At 39.6% G+C, this 22,411-nt stretch overlaps 1 protein-coding gene across 1 annotated transcript; it reads right to left on the bottom strand.

The window, feature by feature from the left end:
• Nucleotides 1–1,688: 1,688 nt before the first annotated feature.
• LOC106089932 (endochitinase) lies at nucleotides 1,689–22,411 on the bottom strand. Its single transcript, XM_013255928.2, has 6 exons — nucleotides 22,344–22,411; nucleotides 12,095–12,725; nucleotides 11,420–12,035; nucleotides 11,032–11,178; nucleotides 6,847–7,026; nucleotides 1,689–2,089 (listed from the first exon to the last, which is right to left on the bottom strand). Exons 1-6 carry the CDS (start codon nucleotides 22,345–22,347, stop codon nucleotides 1,937–1,939), a joined length of 1,731 nt encoding a protein of 576 aa, XP_013111382.2. The 5' UTR covers nucleotides 22,348–22,411; the 3' UTR covers nucleotides 1,689–1,936.

The following is a 22,411-nucleotide window of genomic DNA, read 5'->3' as shown; positions in this document are numbered from 1 at the left end:
TTTCGAGCATGTCATTGTGAACTCAAGAAATGAAAATTGTAAACATTTAGTTGCATATATTGAACTAATATGCCAAATTTCTTTAAATAGTAAATAAGTTTCAGAAGAGGTATCTTCTTCATTTTAGTTGCATATATTGAACTAAAATTCCAAACTCCTTTAAGTTGTTCATTCAGTAATAAGTTTCAGAAAAGGTATCTTCGACGATAATATACCTCTACCCATGCTTGGTAAAGTGCTTGCTTATTCCTAAGCAATAAGTAAAGTAAAATTACTAACACCGCCTGAGTTTTTAATTATTTCATCTATGTTTTTTTTTTTGTACAAAGTTCATTTTCTAACCTCTTACGAATTTTTAACTAAGCGTGAATAAAGATGATGAACTAATGTGTTTTCTGTAACCAACTCATATTTACGAAAAGCATTTTTCTGAGTGTGGGGACCCTTTTGAAATGTAACTCAGTTGGTTTTCGAAAAAGAAAGTCGGCAAATTTTCTTTGACTATTTTCTGAGTCATACTTGAGAGGGGTATGGACCTAAGAAGTCCATTATCTGCTATGGTCCCCATATAGTCCGACTAAATTTTATATATATTAAGCTTTAACTTGAATCGGACGGTACTCATTGATATGTGAGAAGTTTGCCTCGGTTCTTTAATAAAATTTTCAATTTGACTGTTATCCACTTTAACATACCTAGCAAACAATGAACTGTTTTTGAAAGAGGCGAGTTTTTGAAAGAGGTGACATACTACAGCATACAACTAACATTTTACTGTTACACTTGAATTTTTCTCCCAACCCTCGTAAGTACTGGGTAGAATAAAATTTTATTTACTACACGCTGGCGGCCAATGCCTACATGATTATATGCCCAAAACAATGAATAATTGTGATTTGAAAGATTGAAATGCATAAAACCTTGATATTATGTCTGACATATAGTCAATGCTTCGATGAATTTTAAGAATCTTTTCGTATGGTTCTCTTTGATTTGCGGGATAGAAATAAATTCCGTTTCGTGAAAGGGATTAACAGTCAATGTGAATCATGTGGTACAGTTCTAAAAAGCGAAAAAAGTGATTTACTGTCGAAGATTTAGCAGAGATTTTCACAATATTAAGATCTAAGACAGATGGATAATACATATGTATCTACATTTGATGTTAACTGACAATTCTTTATTTAAATATTCAAAGGCCTAAAATGGATTAGCTGAAGAAAATATAATCAAGGTAATAGAATACAAAAAATTCAAAAACATAATACCTTATTATTAAACATGGGTATTATATACAATTTTCTACAGTCCTATTCACAAAACTTAATGTAGATTTGAAATAGGTTTATTTGACAGATTTTATATAAAAACCTAATTTAGGCTTTAGGGCTTCATTAAATTTTGTGAATACAACCGTTATAAAAAATTTTAAATTATACTAAGTAATTATTATTTGAAATGTTTACCATACCAATTTCTTACCAGCAACTAGAAATGTCGTCACTACCCTTTATGCCTAGAACATGCCTGTTCTGATCTCTAGTTTGCTGTTTGTCTACTACCTACCTTGGCCTCGGTAATTGCAAAACAATAGAGATTTTGCAAAATTGTCCCATAAGCCCCATTGTATTTGCATAGAAAATAGCGCACACTTTTATCATAGTATAAATTTGATTTATTGTCTTAAATTTCGAAATGCCATTTAAAAATATTCTTAAAATGTAATTCATTTAATAGTAATAGTTTTTGTTTAGTTTAGTTCTCAGTTAGTTGGGATTTTGGTTCTATTAGAACCAGAAATACAAATGAAATGCAAGTGGGTGTGTCTATGTGTGAATTAATGAATTTTTGTGTATGTGTGTGTGAGTGTCTATTATGTGTGTAGGTGTCAAATGTTTGAGTGAATCTATGGGATGACAATTTACGACGAAATTTTTTAGGCTTCATTGCCCATATGTTTGTCCTTCAACCGGGTACAATAGTAGCGATCACTATTCTCAATCCAATCGCAGACATTTGACACAGTGTGGAAGGCAGTGCCCTCTTTGCATTCAAATTCCACAGGCTTACCATGCACGCAACGATAGTACTGAAATTGTAAACGGATATAGGAAATTAATTATTTCAGGAAAGTTTACTCGTACACAGAGAAAAAATAAAAGGAGAAAGAAAATAAATTTAAACAATTTTTTCCTACGCTGAATTGAAATTTATCCTAAAAACCCCCAAAAGCAATATTTTTATACCCTTCACCACCACTGTGGTACAGGGTATTATAGATTTGTGCATTTGTTTGCAACGCTAAGAAGGAGAAGAGCTAGACCCATTGATAAGTATACCGATCAACTCAGAATCACTTTCTGATTCGATTTAGCCATGTCCGTCTGTGAGTGCATGTATTCTTTTAATAAAAGTGCAGGTCGTATTTGTTGTCAGATTGTCACGAAATTTTGCACATGTCACTTTTTTGGTCCAAGGACAAACGCTATTAATTTTTAAAAACATCGGTTCAGATTTAGATATAGCTCTCATATATATCTTTCATCCGGTATGGCTTTTTAAGGCTGTAGAAGCCACAATTTTCTTCCGATCTTTACCGCCCGACTTTTGCCTTTCCTTACTGGTTTTTATTAAAACAGTAAACATGGAGCTGTAATTTTTCATTCCTTTCGAACATTTTCCTATTTTTTTGAATTTTACAGCCATATGCACAAACATTTAAAAGAGATCTATAAATCGAAAAAGGGTAAAATTAACTTTTTTATATCCACCATCATAGGAAGAGGGTATACTAATCTAGTCATTCCGCTTGTAACACCTCGAAATATTCCTCTAAGGCCCCATAAAGTACATATATTCTTGATCGTCTCGACGATCTCGCTATATCGCTCTCTCGATCGATATAGCCATGTCCGCCTGTCGAAATGGCGATAGATCAAACTTAATATCGATGCAGATCGTTGGGGATTGCAAATGGGCCATATCGCTTCAGATTTAGATATAGCTCCCATATAAACCGATCTCCCGATTTGAATTCTTGAGCTCCGAGAAGCCGGAATATGTATTCGATCTGGCTGAAATTTTGCATGTAGTGTTCTGTTATGACTTCCAATAATGGTGTTAAGTACGGTCCAAATCGGTCTATAACCTGATATAGCTCCCATATAAACCGATCTCCCGATTTGACTTCTCGAGGCCCTGGAAGCCGCAATTTTTGTCCGATTTGGCTGAAATTTTGCATGTAGTGTCAACAAGTCTGAAGGGGTTGTATCCTTCGGATTCAAAAAGTTGAAATTGAAGGTCTATAGAAGCGGTGGGGTTAGGAGACGACTCAGCAGTTGTTGTTCAACACTTGCCTGAGGAACTATCGACCACATCGCTAAAGTCTGGCGGATTGCAGCAGACTGTAAATCCCCCTGGCACAATCGAGACAGGAGGGAATGGCATCGAAACAGGATCCGACAAGACCTGTGTGGGGGGGTCACAAAGTTGGACTGGTCTCAAGGTGTGCGCCAGCGGGGAAGCACGGAACTCAAAAAGTACTTCTACAGCAGCAGTTAGTGAAGCATCTAAGGAGAAATCGTCCATACCGCAAATGTCCAGTGTCCTGAAGAAGAGTGGTTCCACCTGCCCCTGGATGCGTACGGAAGCTCGTCATGGCAAGTTCTAACGAAATTTGTGAAGATGAACTCCTGGTGGAATCAGAAGACGAGGCTAACACAACAGTGGGGGTTGTTCTGAATCCTGACTATGGTCCGGTTTCTACAGATAAATCTCCACCATTGTAAGGCAGCTTCGTCTGCACTAACGCTCCTACTGATGGCAGGGGGATTTGACGTGGTTCTTATCCAGGAACCATGGGTGTGTGGAGGAATGGTTCGTGGACTAAGAATTCCGGGATTTAAACTTCTCAAGGGTACGGGGAATACTCTAAATGTTTTTCTTCTTCCGTCGCTAAGCACTGCAGATTTAGTAGTAGGCGAGCTGAGAAAGGCTTAGAACAAATACTGTGTAGAATTCTGCAGCTCCGTGGAGGAGCTGCAGAGGACAAAATCTTCTAGGAAAAGGAAGATTTTGTCCTCGAGACCTATTACGGTGGGGTATATTCGGAAGTCAGAGAATGTATGGACAATGTCTAGTGAGGAAACACTAGAAATACTCATTGATACACATTTTCCGGGAAATTCTCCAACGGACAACGAGGCGCCAGAAGAGAATGTCACTGGTATGCATTCATCGGAGGCTATTAGGGAAATTGTGTCTGAGCCGAAAATCCTTTGGGCGATAAGAAGTTTCGACTCCTTTAATTCGCCAGGCCCTGATGATGTATCACCGGTTGAACTACAAGCTGTGTCTGATAGACTGGTTCCTTGCCTTAGGGAGATATACTCTGCTTGTATCAGAATGTCATATATACCCGTGGGATGGAGGGACACAAAGGTCATTTTCATTTCAAACCCTACCACACGAAGGCGAAAGGTTTTCGTTCTATTAGTCTGTGATCCTTTATGCTGAAGACTCTTGAGTGGTTGATAGAAAGATATCTTAGGGCAAAGATCCCTGGAGATCGGCTGTCGCGGAAGCAGCATCCACTGAAACAACCATTCACGCAATGTCGTTGGAGTTTCTAGGCATCAACTCTACCGTAAGAAAGTTTATTAATAACTTACTTACTAAAAGATGCATTACGGCTGGCTTGCGATCTGCGGATCTAAAAAAATGGGTAAGCAGGGGAACACCTCAGGGAGGTGTACTGTCTCCTTTACTTTGGAATATAGCCATTAACAATATACAATATTTTTGTCTCTGGAAGGAAAATGTGTAAATGTGGCCGCGTATGCCCATGACGTGGCAGTTGCGGTTAGGGGAAAGTTTCCCAGCACTCTAAGAGATATACTTCAGGAAGCTCTTCGTGCGACCGCAAAGTGGGCTACCGAAAGCAGTCTAGGTATAAATCCGTGCAAGACAGAAGTAGTTCTTTTCTGCAGAATATACAGGTAGCCTGCAGTGGAACCTGTCTCCTTGGGTGGAGAGATAGAATAAAAGTATGCCCTACAACATAATTTATGTTGTAAAAGTTTTTGGAAGAATCCATGGTGGTGGGTTCCCAAGATTCGGCCCGACCGAACTCAGCACGCTTTTACTTGTTAAATCTATTTAGGAGCCATTTCAACCAATATCTGTACGGTATTTGATCTGGTTGTCTCAGAGCATTAGTGTACTCTGAGTTTCAAATTTCGGCCAATTTCAAGCTGTTAACTGAGAGTGAGCCCTTTTTCGAGCCCCGGACCATTAATTTAAAAATTTATAAAATCAACGGTTGAGTTTCTCCCAGGAGCACCACATGGGTTGGATTGCGCCCCGATTTGTGTGATTTAGTCAGAGACCGACCGGCAACGACTTTTGCCTAAATACTGACTGCCTGTGAAGCACGATATGACAGGGCGAGTAATTGGCACCAATATAAACAATGCCTATAATGTACCCGTTACGTTGGTATGAACCGCAATAAGCTTGCTCACCTATGGAGCTTGACCAGGACCACAATCAAATGTTACGACAATTACAACAACAATTGAGGTCAAGTGTGAAACACTTCTTTAAGGATTGAGCTACAGCTTTGACATTTGGAATACAGTTACATCTAGGCACTATGTACCAAGCGACTACAAATTTGTTTTTGATATTCGATCATATTGGTACTAAAACGTACAAAGTGGTATTTTATTTACAGACTGAGCTCCATCTGTGATATTAGGGATACATTTACATCTTGGTACTATGGAACGGATGACTAAAAGGTTGTTTTAAAATTTTTACATTTAGGTACTAAAACGTGATACTTTATTTACGGATTGAGCTAAAGATCTCAAAATTGTGACACATAAACACCCTGAATGTATTTATCGGCCGACTAGAGATTTTGTTTTAATTCGTACATTTAGGTACTAAAACTTTCAAAATGTTCTTTCTTTACGGATAAGGCTAAAACGATTAAAATTGCGATACAGCTTCACAATCTTCTATTGACTGAAATCTTCTATAATTCATGCTACGCGGGCGGATTAAAGCTAGAATAGATAACTCATCTAGGCGCCTGTATTGAGAACCCATTGACCAAGTTCTTTGTCCTCTTGCAGACCATAGCAGAAATGCGTCAGGTGGTAAGGTTTTAATGCGATTTTGTCGAGTGCGAATATGAATAACAACCAAGAAGGTGGCGCCAAGTACAGTCCAAGAGTGCCTTGACGCCTTCTTTGAACATGACATTATGATTATATTTAAAAAAATCTTACAGACCTCCACCAATAACCTGAGATGGTGCAGTGTCAACTCAAGAAGGTCGAGGGCGAACGGTTTTATTGACAGTTAGTAGTCTAATAGGGGAAAAAACAAACAAGACGGAGAAGTCCGTACTATCTTGGAGTTGTTGTCTTTACTAAGTATGACAAAATTTGTATTGATTTGGTGCTGGGCCACAGTGGAATAATGGGGAATGAAAGGGCAGACTGCTTGACTGTTAGAACTAAAGGACTGCTATCAATAAAATTGGTGAATGTGAAGCCTCTTAAGGCAGCCCAAGTTAAGTATCGAGGACGACGTATTGTGGAAACCTCTTAGGCCATAAATAGGAATACCATTAGGGAATTCCTTGTATAGATAGACTTTTTATGAAGCCGATGAATGGCTTAGATATATGTCCATAGTAGCATAAGATAGGTTAAAATCCGCAAGCCTTTACAAAATCTTAAAATCAGCACTAATAGTTTGAACAAAAAGAAATTAATTTTCTCTTTTTATTGACAATTTGTTATTGTTAAATATTTTACTGTTATTCTTTCTTACCTTTCTGCAATCCTGATGTGGCACATAATCTTTGTGCGTACAATCGATATGACTTAGGTCTGGTGCCTCTGTTACTGTTGCTACCACTACTTCTGGATCTTTTTGTACAATTTCAGGCTCCACAGGATCTGGTATGGGTGCAGCAGTAGTCGTCGGCCTCTTAGTGGCCTTCATAGGTTTCTGGAAGATAGAAAATGTATTAATGGAAAATTAGCTAGACATTTCTGAGGTACTAAAGCCATGTATAAACTTCTCCCCAAGGAGATATTCCACCATTGCACGCCGTTCGAACTCGGCTTTCAAATAGAGGCCCCTTATCACTGAGCTTAAAAATTTTGTTCGACAGCATCCATTGATATGTGAACTATTTACCCCTGTTCCTCAAGGGAAAATTTGTATTTGTAGCTGGAACGGGGCCGCTCCTCTGCGCCTTCTTTCACTCTCAATACATTTTATTTGAGCACATATTCCCGTAACCGGTAAACTTTTCTTGTTTGCTGATTTTTTTGGGGTTGGGACGGCCCCCTTAGACATATTGCTCCTAAATATGTCACAAAGACATACCATACGTAAAGGTAGTGTATTTTAATTGCGCCTTTTGGATGCCAGATGTCGTTAGTAAAACAGGTTCCCAGACACTTGCCCCTGAAAATGGATAGCAATTCTGTGTTTCACTTCCAAATACCTTTCATTTGAGCTCCATATTGCCATGGTCGGGAGTTGGTCCTGTTCGGGAGGAGTTTTGGGGATGGGGCGTTCCTCCAAACACTTGGTCCCAGAATAAGATACCAGATTCGTTTTCAACTATGAAATTCCTTTCACTTGAGTACCATATATTAGTTTATGTATCCCTTTGACGGGAGGCCACCGTAGCGCAGAGGTTAGCAAGTCCGCCTATGACGCTGAACGCCTGGGTTTGAATCCTGGCGAAACCATCAGAAAAATTTTAGCGGTGGTTTTCCCCTCCTAATGCTGGCAACATTTGTGAGATACTATGCCATATAAAACTTCTCTCCAAAGAGGTGTCGCACTGCGGCACGCCGTTCGGACTAGGCTATAAAAAGGAAGCCCCTTATCATTGAGCTTAAAACTTGAATCGGACTGCACTCATTGATATGTGAGAAGCTTGCCCCTGTTCCTTAGTGGAATATTAATGGGCAAAATTTGCAATTTTTTTGCAGTTTTTTGGTGTTGAGGTCGCCCCGGTGCCTCATCCCAAATTTTGATATCAAGTTTTAGTTTTTAGGTCAACAAAACAGCGCAAAAAATTTTTTGCATGATTCTTGGAGGTGTGGCTTTATTGAAAATTAACGACCAATTTGCATACGCTCCACACACTGAAATTTTAAGGAGAGCATTGCAATTTCTATTCCCACCATCATAGGATGGGAGGTATGGGTAATCTAGTCATTCTGTTTGTAACACATCTAAATATTGATCTGCGACCTCATAAAGTATATACTCGTACATTCTTGATCGTCTCGACATTCAAAGTCGATCAAACCATGTCCTTCCGTTTATGGAAATCACGATAGCGGTCGAATGCGTAAATCTAGCCCCTTGAAATTTTGATGTAGGTCGTTTGGGATTGCAAATCGACCATATCGACTCTGGTTGGGATATAGCTCCCATATGAACCGACCTCGCGATTGGACTTGCTGAGCAACTAGAAGTCGCAATTGTTGTTGAATTGAAATTATGCACGTAGTATTCATTAATGTATTCCAATGGTCCGAAACGTTCTAAAGGGTGACTTTTTAGCTATTATCTTTTTGTCAGCACTAGTTTCAACAGCTTACGCACCTTACGTGTTTTCTTTCACTGTCAACCATCTTCAGTTAGGTCTATAATTTAACCATGAATTGTCTTACAAACGAGGAACGCTTGCAAATTATTGAATATTATTATCAAAATGCGTACTCTGTTAAGAAAGTTAATCGCGCACTTCTTCCATTGCGCTACGAAGCTCATTGTTGGCTCAATGTGTACGTAAATAAGCAGAATTGTTGATTTTGGAGTTAACATCAGCCAGCAGCATTGCAAGATCTACCAATGCATCCAGAAAAATTCACAGTTTGGTGCGGTTTATGGGTTGATGGCATCATTGGACCGTACTTCTTCAAGAAGATGCGAATCGTAACGTAACTATAAATGGTGAGCGCTATCGTGAGATGATATCCTACTTTTTTTGCCCTAAATACAAGAGCTTGACTTGCATGACAAATGGTTTCAACAAGAAGGTGCCACATGCCACACAGCATGCGTGCTATGTTAAAGCTCATGTCTATACAGACAAGCCCCCTGCATTGGAAGACAAGATTGAAGCATTTATTCGTGAGATACCGGCCGAAATGTTGGAAAGAATATGCCAAATTTGGACAAAGTGGATGGACCCTTTAAGGCGCAGTCACGGTCAACATTTGCAAGAAATAATCTTCAAACATTAAATTATATGGGCCGTAGGTTAGGTTAGATTTAAGTGGCAGTCTGCCTTCAGATGGCAGACTAGAAGATGCCTTCTAGTTTCTACCGTTGAACCATCCAGATCGCTTTAAAAAGCCCAAGTAACATGCGAATGTTCACATCCGATAAATCAGGAAAGTTCTCAAAGAAATGAGAACCTAAAGTGGAAATCCTTCTGACTGCTAGTGCGGGACACACACACAGAAGGTGTTCTATTGTCTCTTCTTCTTCGATGTCCTCACAGCTTCTGCAAAAGTCGTTGCTGGCAACCTTTAGTATGTCAGCATGTCAACAGTGACCTGTCATGATGGACACATTGACTAAGACCTCTGTTCTAGCCAATGACAGCAACGCAGTAGACCTCTTTAAGTTTAAATAAGGCCACATAGTTTTGGAATGATCCCAGCCCCCTCTTTGTGACCATCTATCATTCGCTTTCCTTCAGGCCTGGTCCTAAAAACTTAACTTACATGTCGCTAGAGGCATACCCACAGATTCCAGTATACCTGGAATGTGTAGGGTAGTTCCTAATCTAGCAAGCTCGTCCGCTTTACAATTCCCTTGGATATCTCTGTGGCCCGGCACCCAGAACAGGTGAATTTTGAACTGTTCAGCCATCTCTTTGAGAGATCTGCGAAAGTCGAGGTCGGTTTTTGTGTTCAGAAATACGTTCTCCAGGGATTTAATGGCCGCCTGGCTGTCTGAGAAGATATTTATGCCAATCTTCGTAATGTCATTATATCTTAGCCATTCCACCATTTCTTTAATTGCAAGGATCTCTGCTTGATGCAGACTGCAGTGGTCAGGTAACCTTTTCGATATGACCAGTTCTAGATCTTTATAGTAAACTCCAAAGCACACCTGGTCGTTTAGCTTGAAACCATCCGTCTGTGTAACTTCTGTTACCAGGGATATCGTAGTTCCAATCGGTTCTATCAGGAATACTGGTACAGTAATTTTTATCAAAAGTGGGACAGGTAGGGTGTAATCCACACTGCCTGCAATGAAGGATAACACAGTGTCCGTAGCCGCCACATGACCTATAGTCGCTGCAATTTGGGTAGCCACAATGTCCAGAGGCATAAGATGTAACTTTAAATTCAGTGCATCAGATGGTGTCGTTCTCAGTGCGACTGTGATGCACAAACAAGCCATCCTTTGGATCCAGTATTGAGCAGTAGGTGGCGCCGTCCACCAGACCACAACACCATATAGCTTAGTTTTGACAACTGCAGTATATACCCAATGCATGACACGCGGTCTAAACCCCCAACTTGCAGGTGTATATCATTATTTCGATGAGTTACAAACGGAATAACGATGTTAGTATACCCCCATCCTATGGGGGTAAAAAAAACTTAGATGAAAATCGAATTTCATTAAACAACTCTTGATATAAAATGTCTTCAGCATTTGACTCTGAATAAATTCAAAAGCCATACAAGCTCCGATTTAGCCTATATTCTTGAGCCATATTTCTCATAAACCTTTATGCAAATATTGGTCCCATAAGCCCCCTATTGATATAGCCGCCTTAAATCCCGACCATGACCTATTGTAGGGCACATCCATCGAACAATCAATAACCAATTCAATTGTGACTAATTGATTTATTATCTAATATCCAATGACCACAAAGTGTCTGTCAAAACTCGTGACTTTTTATTACTTAAAGTCCCATGTTTCCCCAATTTGTAAATTTTGTCAATATTTATTTCTTACCTTGGTGGTTGTGGTGGTTACCGAAGGTATTGGTTTCGGTTTCGTTGTCACATGTTGGGGTCTGCGCGTGGTTGTGGTTACTACTGGTGGCAGCAGACTGCCCTCGTCGGGATTAGGTGATGTTGCTGGGGGTTTGGCCCATTCGGGCTATAAATAATAAAAACAACAAAAAATAAATCGAAAAATAAAATCACATAAATATAGTGCCAACATTTTAGCCACAAAATCAACGCCAGCTACCAACAATGAAATGAAAAAAGAAAGCAAATATTTGGCACCTGTTTCCCCTTGGGGGTCTTTGCCTTGAGACACATCATCCCCATTAACAGCATCATCGCCATCATCATCATCATCACCATCACCATGATCGTAACAAATGTCTACTTACCCTAGGCGTTGTTTCACGCGTTGGTTCCGGCACCCGATAGTTTCTCATGTTGCTGTACAAGATATGCATCAAGGCATTGGGACGACCACACAGCCCATGGAAATCATCCATGTCAATGGCCCAAGTCATGGCCCCAGCATAGCCTTTCTTCTTGATCCAATCCATTTTTATTTGTACCGAAGCCTCATTCTCATAGCCCAACCATTGTGTGTCACGATAGGTGTAGGGTACCATACCCTCATCATCCCATTCCACAGTCCAGCCACTTGATTTATCCTTGACCTCAGGACAAATTTCGTAATAGGCAAGGAAACCACTGGCATTGGTGAAGGGGCCAGGAGCACCTCCTCCCGCCTCCTTGTTAATGTAGGTGCCCATGTTATAGTTCTTGTTGGAGCTGCTTAAGGTGAAGGTGCGCCCATAGAAGGGTATGCCCACCACCAACTTATTGGCAGGACAACCCATTTCTTCCCACAAAGCCAGACCATCATTGACATTCAAACGTTCATAGGCATATTGGTCGTGTTTGCGTTTGTATAAGGGGCTGTGGACATCAGCGAATCCAGCCCAATTGCCACGCAAATCGTAGGTCATGGCATGTATGGCATCCAGAGCTCTGAAAGATGGCGTTTTTAAATGTAGGAAAGCATATATAAATTGTTGGGGTCCACTTACTCGCACAACTCGGGCACATGATAACCCTCCTGCAAACGGAACTTGGCCACTGGCACTGCCATGGTTATCTCCCAGCCACGACCTTCTCTATCGAATGCTCTACGCAGCTCTTGTACAAAATACAAAAATCTATCCTTATCGGCAAAGGTGCCACCACGATCTGTGGCTCCGGGGTATTCCCAATCCAAATCAAACCCATCAAAATCGTATTTCTTCATGAAATCCACCACGCTGCTTATAAAACGCAAGCGATTTTCCCTTACTGCCACCATACGCGAATATTTCGAACCACCTTCGGCCCAACCACCAACGGCAATTTGTAACTTCAAATTCGGATGGCTATGACGCAATTGTGTAAAATTACGGAAACCATTTTGTTCCACATCAATTTCAGGATCACTGATCAGCACTTGCCATGATTTATCATCGACTCCAATAAAGGAATACACCAAATGGGTACACATATCAGCTGGAATATCTTCAATGCCATAACGTCCCAGGCCTGGTCGATAGACGGCCCAATTGCTGAAGTAGCAGACAATACGGGCCGATTGTTCAGAGGCTTGCACTGACCCATACGAGGACAGGGCAACTCCCACCAACAGTAGGGTTGATATAAAAAGGCTTTTGGCTGCAATGGGAAAGAAAGAGGGTTTAGGATTAAATCATGAAAAAATTAAGAGTAAACCAATTTTTTTTTTAATTCATGATGGATACAAGAAGAAGTGAGATTTGCTATGCGCCTTAAATTTTCATTAATCTTCAATTTGAAACCAATAGAGTAATCATAGATTGGTCTGGGGAATTTTTTTAAACTTCGTACATTAGGTTCTAACATGTAAACATTTTTTGAGTTCGGCAGGGCCTAATCTTATAAACCCTGGAAAATCACAGCCAGCTGGAAAATCACAACTGACATCACAATTGTTGGCGAACTCAAACACCTCAAAGTGAACAAAATGTTTATGTATCGAATTCAACAAAATCCACGCACGTACGAGAGTTTGAGCCGCCACAAAGCACTAACCGAAGCATATGCAAATTTGTCCACGAACATTCCACTAAAGAATATAGCGCTGTCCGATTCAAGTTCAAGCTCAATGGTAAGGGATAGAACGGCGTGCAGCATTGTGACACCTCTTTGCGAGGAATCTTTTAAATGGCGTAGTACATCACAAATATCGCCATCAAAAGGAGGGGTTAACCACCGCTGAAAAAAAAATTTTTTTTGTTCTCGCCGGCGTTCAGCGTCTTAGGCGGACATGCTAACCTCTTCGCTACAGTAGCCTCCAAAGGCAATATAGTGCGACCAACAATTTTAGGCTGATAAGTCTTTCTTTATTTTTCGTTATGACACTGGAGAAGATTCTAGATTTGCGTATTAGAAACAAGCTGGGTGCGTAAAATTCTCCGGAAGTCAGCATGCTAACATCAGGGGAAAATCGGTCGACTCCACTTTACGTAACGTTATTCATCATCTTGAGTGGTTTCTCGAGTACAAAGAGTTTCCCTTGGCGGCTTCCTGCCACATTGAGGAACACGTCGGTGGTCATGGCTGCCACAAGGCAGATGCCTCAATGTAGTGTCAATTCGCCGCTCTTATGGATCGTGGTGTTATACCAGATTCTTGTGGACCTTGGAACAAGGTGTGCGCTTACGTCGATAACCTAGTTATTCTTGAAAAGAGCAAATTTGTGTCTGCGGTGTCAGAGGTGCTGAATAGAGCTCCAGGATGTACGGATCCCATGGCTGTAGAGTGCGGATTGAGTATGGACGCCAGAAAGACGGAGTTGGTTTTGTTCATACAAAGAAAATGGAGAAGGTTATAGTTAATAGAAGATTGGCGGTTCAGGGGTATACAACAGAAAAGTGGCAGAGAGGAAGGATAAGGTTTGCAGACAATTTATTTACAGATGAAACGTATATGGAGAACGGCACCAGGTGTGGTCTCCACTCCCTCGAGCTCGTTATTGACGTTTCTCTTCGCAAGCGCAATGAGTGCATCATTTTCCTAGCAGAAGCCTTTGTTATGGCAAGGGCAGCCGAGATTGTTTTGGCTATGTGTATCGGCCGAAGGAATATCTGTATATTCAACGATAGTCTGGCGGCTCTGAAGACTATCACTGGTAGCGGTTCAAGATCCACAGTTTTGGACCAAGGCAGAGATAGTCTACTGTGGCTACAAGGGTATCATTGCTTGCTTCTGTGCTGGGTACCAGGGCATAGATATTGTATATGGTAGGATTAAAAAAACGCAGATATACTAGCGAAATTCAAGGAGATGTGATGTAAAAAGCTGGAATGACGTGGTAGTCTGTGAGCAGACGAAAAGACGTTGGGACGAACGATCGAAACGCAATGTTTGCGAACTATTGTCTTTGGAGAACATGCATCTGAGCGGCATTATAAGACTTATTACAGGACACAGCAAGTTAAATACATATTAAAAACACATAATTATCTGAGATAATATTGGGTTGCCCAAAAAGTTATTGCGGATTTTTTAAAAGAAAGTAAATGCATTTTTAATAAAACTTAGAATGAACTTTAATCAAATATACATTTTTTACACTTTTTTTTCTAAAGCAAGCTAAAAGTAACAGCTGATAACTGACAGTTTGCCCCTGTTGCTGGCAAATTTGTTTGTATTTGATAACTGACAGAAGAAAGAATGCAATTACAGAGTCACAAGCTGTGAAAAAATTTGTCATTGCCGACTATATGAAAAATCCCCAATTACTTTTTGGGCAACCCAATAATATCTGATTGTTTATCTTTCAAGACGAGTTCAATAATGGGAAAATTTCTTTGCAAATGGAAAAAGAAAGCCTGAGATCGCTACCCACAGCAACCACTATGGAACGCATTTCGTCTTTGGTTAAAAGACTTTTCAACCATATTAGGTGTAATGGCTTCAAGGGCTGTACGTTGGGCATTTTGTATTTAAATCGTTATTATTGCGAAAATGCCTCTATGATACAAATACCACATTACCACGCTCTACAACCATGTCTATTAGCTGTACTTTTCCCAATACATGTGTTTTCGTGTAATGACAGATTTTTTGTCTGCGACAATTACACTACGTCCATGGTGCACCTGATTCTGTGCATCTGTTGGAAGTTGTATTGATGGCTTCGAACGCTAGATAATGACAACGGTTCTCGCTGTTGCTCCGTGTCCCCAGGTTAGAATCCCGGCAGGGCTCCGTCGAATTTTTGGCTCTCCTTTTCCGTTTGCAAAGAAAATCTCCAATCATTGAGCTCTTCTCGAAAGAGACAAACAAAAATTGTGAAATTTAATGATATTCGCACTAATAGGAAAAAAAAACAATTTAAAATGGATTAATGATAGATGGTGTAATAGCAATGACTTTCCGATCTATATGACAACTATATCCAAATATGGACCGATGTAGACCACATTTGACGGGAAAGGGTAGTGGTTTACCAGAGCTCACTGTGCCAATTTTCATCGAAATCGGGTAATAAATGGATCTTTTATGGCCTTAATACCCGATATCGAGAGATCGGGCGGCCTGTCTATAGGGCCACTATATCCAAATATGGACCTATCTGGACCACACTTCACAGAAATGGTTAGGGGTCTACCAGAACTTTCTGTGCCAAATTTCGTCGAAATCGGCTAATAAAAGGATCTCTTATAGCCTGAATAGCCTATATAGGGAGATCGGGCGGCCGGTCTATAGGCAGCTCTATCCAAATATGGTTCTATCTGGACCAAACTTCACAAAAATGGGTGGGGGTCTACTTTTTTTGGAAAATGTTTTTATACCCAAGATATCTGCAAAATTACAATTACCCAACATTTGGGTATATATGGGTATATACCAGGGTATTTTTTTCTATCAGCCAACACGCAGGGGATGTCCCCTATGAATGCAGTGCATTGCGTTGGCGAGAGGAAATTAGAAATTGGAGGGGGGAAAAGGATGTCAAAGTGGGTGGAAAAAACATTAGCCGTATCAGACGAACACACACCATGAAAGTACCGATATCATCCATAATCCGCCTCTTGTCCTCAATCTCTCGAAGTTTTGGCCTATGGTCGAATGAGTACGAATGACATAGATTACTCTCATCCGCAAATGAGTAGATCGGATTCGATGTCTGAGCCAAGAGATCGGTGATGAAAATAAGAAGAAGAGAAGGAGAAAGAGAAAGAACAGAGCGCTGGGGTACATCGACGGTCAATATATGCTCATTGGATGAGAACCCATCTATAACGACTCGAATAGTGCGATCTCTGAGCAAGCTCGAAATAAATCGAACGAAGCCATTACCGACACCAAATGCGAAAAGCTTTGATAGTAGTGCATCGTGCCAGACCCTATCAAATGCCGTGGAGATATCCAGAGCCATAACCTTACTCTCACCAAACTGGTGGATTGAGCGACTCCAACTTTCCGGCAGAAATGCCATGAGGTCGCCCATAGAGCGATTTCTGCCAATTGCGGAACCCATACTGTGCGGAACCCATACTGTTGGTCGCTAAGAAGGCCATTAGACTCTAAATACCTCAGATATTTCGCCCCAATGTGGATATCATATTGGTGCTCTGCTGCCAAATTTCTTTCAATTGAGCCTTATATTGCTATGGTCGGTAAATTTGTCCGGTTTGGGGGTGAGGTGGACCCCCATGTATCAGATTCGTTGCAATTGGAGAGCATGGTGATTAACCATGCTCTCCATGACCTTGGAGAGAACGGAGCATATCGCAATTGGCCGATTATTCGCAGGATTGTTTGCCTCACCCTTCTTGGGTATTAGCTGAACATTCGCAACCTTCCAACGCGCCGGGAAGGTATTGGCTGAACGTTCTCAACCTTCCAACGCGCCGGGAAGACTCCCGCACGGTAGGCAAGGTTAAAAAAGTTGCGGAATGGACGAGCGAGCGTCGAAGAACACCTTCGTAAGACAAGTGTTGATATGCCATCAGGGCCCGGGGATTTATTTACGTTTAGATTCTCAAGAACTCTTTTAACTCCACGAATTCGAAAAAATATTTGGGACATGACGCCAGATACATTTTCGATTGAGGGAAGTGGTTGATTGCTATCCGGCAAGGAAGAGTTCCCTGCAAATATATCAGCCAACAAGTTAGCCTTATCAACCGGGTCAGTAAATGTTTGATCATCCTTAACAAGAGTTGGAAAAGATGAAGAACTACACTTTACCCTTTTCAAGAACGACCAAAAGCTCTTACTTCCTCGTGTAGAAGCAAGAACCTTAGTACGCAGACCGTGTAAATACCAATATCTACGCATTTAGGATAGGTTGCCGCCCCGATGGCTGAGTTGGTAGCGTGCTCGGATTAAATAACTTACCCATTCAGGTTAGGCTGATATGGTAGCTTTCTAGGATTACCTAAGTTATGTTAGATTTCGAACCGAACACTGATTTTGGTAATAAAATTCAATGATTTGCAAGCGTTGCTCGTTAGTAAGTCTATTCATGATGAAATGTCAAAGCATACTGAGCATCTTTCTCTTTGACACCATGTCTGAAATCCCACGTGATCTGTCAAATACTAATGCATGAAAATCCTAACCTCAAAAAATCACCCTTTATAACCTGATATAGCTGCTATGTAAACCGGTCTCTCGATCGTCCTTGTTCGGTTCCTAGAAGCTTTCATTTTTGCTGGTTCGACAGAAGTTTGGAATGTAGAATAAAATGATTGCCTTGATTTATTTTGTAAAAATTTTTGGCAGAATCCATGGTGGTGGACTCCCAAGACTCGGCCCGGACGAACTTAACATGCTTTTACATGTTGAATTTTTTTAAATCCGGAACATAAAAATTTCAGTGTAAACGTGCTATTAGAGCCTTATTCAGAACTCTTTATGAAGCCTTAAGGTAGGTTTATTTGACAGTTCTATAAAGGAAATATGCCTCAAATCTACATTAAGTTTTGTGAATAAGGCCGTTAGTGTATTCTAGAAATAAGATATTTTAAATCGCAATGAAAATTAATTATAAAGGTACTGTTGTCTACTAAGAAACAACATACCTATAATAATATTATAAAATATCTTTCATCCATCATATTTAAATCCATATAAAAAAAATGTTGGAATAGTTCCAATAAAACGTGGAAGCAACTTTGGAGGTCGATGTTTTTATCAATTTAACAATTATTCCATTATATAAAACACTATAAAAACAATCAATGGAAATTATGTGAAACCGTTTTAGTGAATCAATGTTTGTGGGTGGATTTATGAGATCACACATAACGTTGTAGATCCCCAATGCCTTCACGTTTGTAGAAATCGATTATTCCTTTCCAACATTTAGATTTGAGTGAACACTCTCTGTATAATAATATATTTTTTTTTAATTTTGGCATTTGTTCAAAAAGTAAAATAAATAAATATATTTATACTAATGTATATTTGTATAAAATTCTCACAAAATAAAATTTATTTTTTTTATATACATATATTTTCTCATAAAATTTACCCTAAAGGTTGATAGGAAACATAACGTAGCACATTCTTAGTTTCTCTTTGAAGTGACAATCCATATCCATACATTTTTTTGGGAGTGGAAATAATGGTTCATTATTTTTGACACTACATGGACATACGACATTTTGATGTTTGATTAAATAATTTATATATTGGCAATTTTTTAAACAAGCTGTTTTTGGCGTATGTGAAAGGTATTGTTGTAGCTCACTATGATGCCAACAATTACACACTTTGTTTTTGAGTTTAAGAAATAAATAAAAGAGCAAGAACTGTTATTATTTTGTTCAAAAATTTTAGTTGTTCTTGTTTTTAACTAATAACAAGTAAAAGCGTGCTAAGTTCGGCCGGGCCGAATCTTATAAACCCTCCACTATGGATCGCATTTGTCGAGTTCTTTTCCCGGCATCTCTTCTTAGGATATAAGAAAAGATTTGCTCTGCTCTTAGAGTGATATCAAGATATGGTCCGGTTTGGACCACAATTAAATTATATGTTAGAGACCTGTGTAAAATGTCAGCCAATTCGAATAAGAATTGCACCCTTTGGGGGCTCAAGAAGTAAAATAGAGAGATCGATTTATATGGGAGCTGTATCACGCTATAGACCGATTCAGGTCATAATAAACATGTATGTTGATGGTCATGAGAGAATCCGTCGTATAAAATTTCAGGCAAATCGGATAATAATTGCGACCTCTAGAGACTCAAGAAGTCAAGATCCCAGATCGGTTTATATGGCAGCTTTATCAGGTTATGAACCGATTTGAAATTATTTGACACAGTTGTTGATAGTAAGAATAAAATACGTTATCCGTTTCATTCCAATCGGATAAGAATTTCGCACTAGAGGATCAAGAAGTCAAGACCCTAGATCGCTTTATATGGCAGTATATCAAAACACGGACCGATGTGGCCCATTTACAATACCAACCGACCTACGCTAATAAGAAGTATTTGTGCAAAATTTCAAGCGGCTAGCTTTACTCCTTCGGAAGTTAGCGTGCTTTCGGACGGACGGACAGGCGGACGGACATGGCTAGATCGACATAAAATGTCGCGACGATCAAGACCCCATAAAGTATTTATATTTATGGGGTCTCAGACGAATATTTCGAGGTGTTACAATCAAAATGACGAAATTAGTATACCCCCCATCCTATGGTGGAGGGTATAAAAAATATATTGTTGATTGTGTTGCATAAGAGTACTTCACAAAAAGGCAAGCCTTTTCGAAAAGTATAAAAAATTCTTTGTTTTAATGCTGAAAAAAAATTTAATGCACCTTAAATTTAGGTATATTTGACAGTTCTTTAAAGGAAATCTGCCAAATGAACCTAATTTAAAGCTGCATTAAGTTTTGTGAATATGGACTGCAATATACGAAATATGTGATTTAATTTACATAAGATTAGCTTTAGCAACTGTGGGCATATGCTTATTGTGTTACTCACATATTCCCTATTCGTTTTCCATTCTATGCCGTGGAGTTGATTCAAGTCACCACACATAAGTATTGGAATCTGTTACATGCCGTTACAAGCCGGGAAATATAGCTCCCATATAAACCGATCTCGCGATTTGACTTCTTGAGTCCCTGGATGCCGCAATTTTTGTCCGATTTGACAAAAATTTTACATGTAGTGTTCTGTTGAGACTTTCAACAACTGTGTTAAATACGGTCCAAATCGGTATATAATCAGATATAGCTCATATATAAACCGATCTCCCGATTTAACATCTTGAGCCCCTGGAAGATGCAATTTTTGTCCGATTTGGCTGAAATTTAGCATGTAGTGTTCTGTTGAGACTTTCAACAACTGTGTTAAATACAGTCCAAATCGATCTCTAACCAGATATAGCTCATATATAAACCGATCTCCCGATTTGACTTCTTGAGCCCTTGGAAGCCGCAATTTTTGTGCGATTTGACAGAAATTTTGCATGTAGTGTTCTGCTATGATTTCCAACAACTGTACCAAATACGGTTCAAATCGGCTTATAACCTGATATAGCTCCCATATGAACCGATCTCTCCATATGACATCTTGAGCTTCTGAAACTCATAATTTTTGTACGACTTGGCTGAAATTTTGCATGGAGTATTTTGTAATGATTAACAATAACCATGCTAAGTGCGGTTCAAATCCCTCTATAACCTGATATAGCTCTCATATAAATCGATCTCCTCTAGTGGCTTGAGGCCCTGGAGCCCGAAATTGTTATCCGATTACATAGAAACTTCACACGGAGTTAGTTTTCATGATTTCTAAAAACGGCGCCAAGTACGGTTCAAATCGGTCTATAACCTGTTATAACTCCCATACAAACCGATCTCCTGATCTCCCTATTAGTTTTCTACGGCCCCCAGTAGCTTCGATTCTTGTCATATTACGCAGAGTTTTGCTGAAGGAGGCCTTCGTGGCATATAGGTTAACATGTCCGCCTATAACACCGAACGCCTGGGTTCAAATCCTGGCGTGAACATCAGAAAAATTTTCAGCGGTTGTTATTCCCTTACTAATGCTGGCTACATTTGTGAGATATCCTGCCATGTTAAAACTTCTCTACCAAGTGGTGTCACTATGCGGCACTCCGTTCGGACTTGGCATAAAAAATGGATTCCCCTTATCATTCAGCTTAAACTTTAATGGGACTGCCTTCATTGATATGAGAGAAGTACCCACTGTTCCTTAATGGAATGTTCATTGAAAATTTAGTAGTAATAGTAGTACGTAGAATTTTGGTTCACTAAGTCTGTGTATGCCCTTCTACTAAGTCCATTTGAGTAAATTTGAAGCAGAATCCAGAATTCCCAAGATTCGGCTCGGCCGAACATTTACTTCATTATTTTAAATTGCACAGGCGTTAGCATCCCTTTCTGATTATCCTTTTACCCTCATTTCTGATTATGCTTCAGAATAGTCTAAAACAACATAATTTGGCACATAATCAAATTGAAAATGAATTAAACTTGTATTTTTCACTAATATACACTTCCAAATAAGAGTTCATTCACCTGCACCTCCCACCCAGCAATGGGCAATACACCCACTTAAGCATGAACAAAATCAAATAAACCAATGAAGTGACTTTGACGTTGCCAAAAGTGGGAAGGTTTGATGCGCCCAATCGGACGTTGGGCCAAAACAAAATGAAAACTCCCAAAAATGTAAAATTTTTGAAAAACGCGTCCAGAATATTTAATGCACTCACACTATGGATCAATTGAATTGGCGATTCTACAAAATGATCAGTTTTAATTAAAAATTTGAAAACGTTTCTTTGAGGTAAAACACTTGATGGCTTGAAAAAAAATATTCCAAAAGACATGGTACGATTGACAGTTAGTGGTATAATGTTGCATTTATCCGTTTCTGTTTGGTTTTTTGTTTTGTTCGATAAACAACACTAAACAAGGTGCATGGATGCATGATGCACCACTTGGCTTGGTCGTAAAGTTCATTAACACTGGGCACTCAGTCACTCGAAGAGGTGGCCAGTGGGTTGTTTCAGCATAAAAACATTTTTATAGTTTCATTAAAAAAAATGTATGCGGTTTCTTTTTTTTCATTCAAGTTTCTTATTTCACGATTCTTCTGGCAAATTCAAGTGCTTTCGTTGTGGGCTGTTGACAGTTTTCTCTGTTTTCAAAGGCTTCTTAGATCTTTGCACACATTTGTTCTTTCTTTAACTCTCACATTCACACACACAATCTCACTGCGTCTTTCACAAATTTCTTTTCTGACTTTCTTACCCATTATGACAAACAACAACGATCACTATTTAACGATCTTCTTTGCACGAAAGTCGGTTTTGAAATAA

Source organism: Stomoxys calcitrans, chromosome 2, assembly GCF_963082655.1.
Source record: "Stomoxys calcitrans chromosome 2, idStoCalc2.1, whole genome shotgun sequence".
Lineage (NCBI taxonomy): Eukaryota > Metazoa > Arthropoda > Insecta > Diptera > Muscidae > Stomoxys > Stomoxys calcitrans.
The sequence above is the reverse complement of the archived record's forward strand: the minus strand, read 5'-3'. Positions and strand labels throughout refer to the sequence as shown.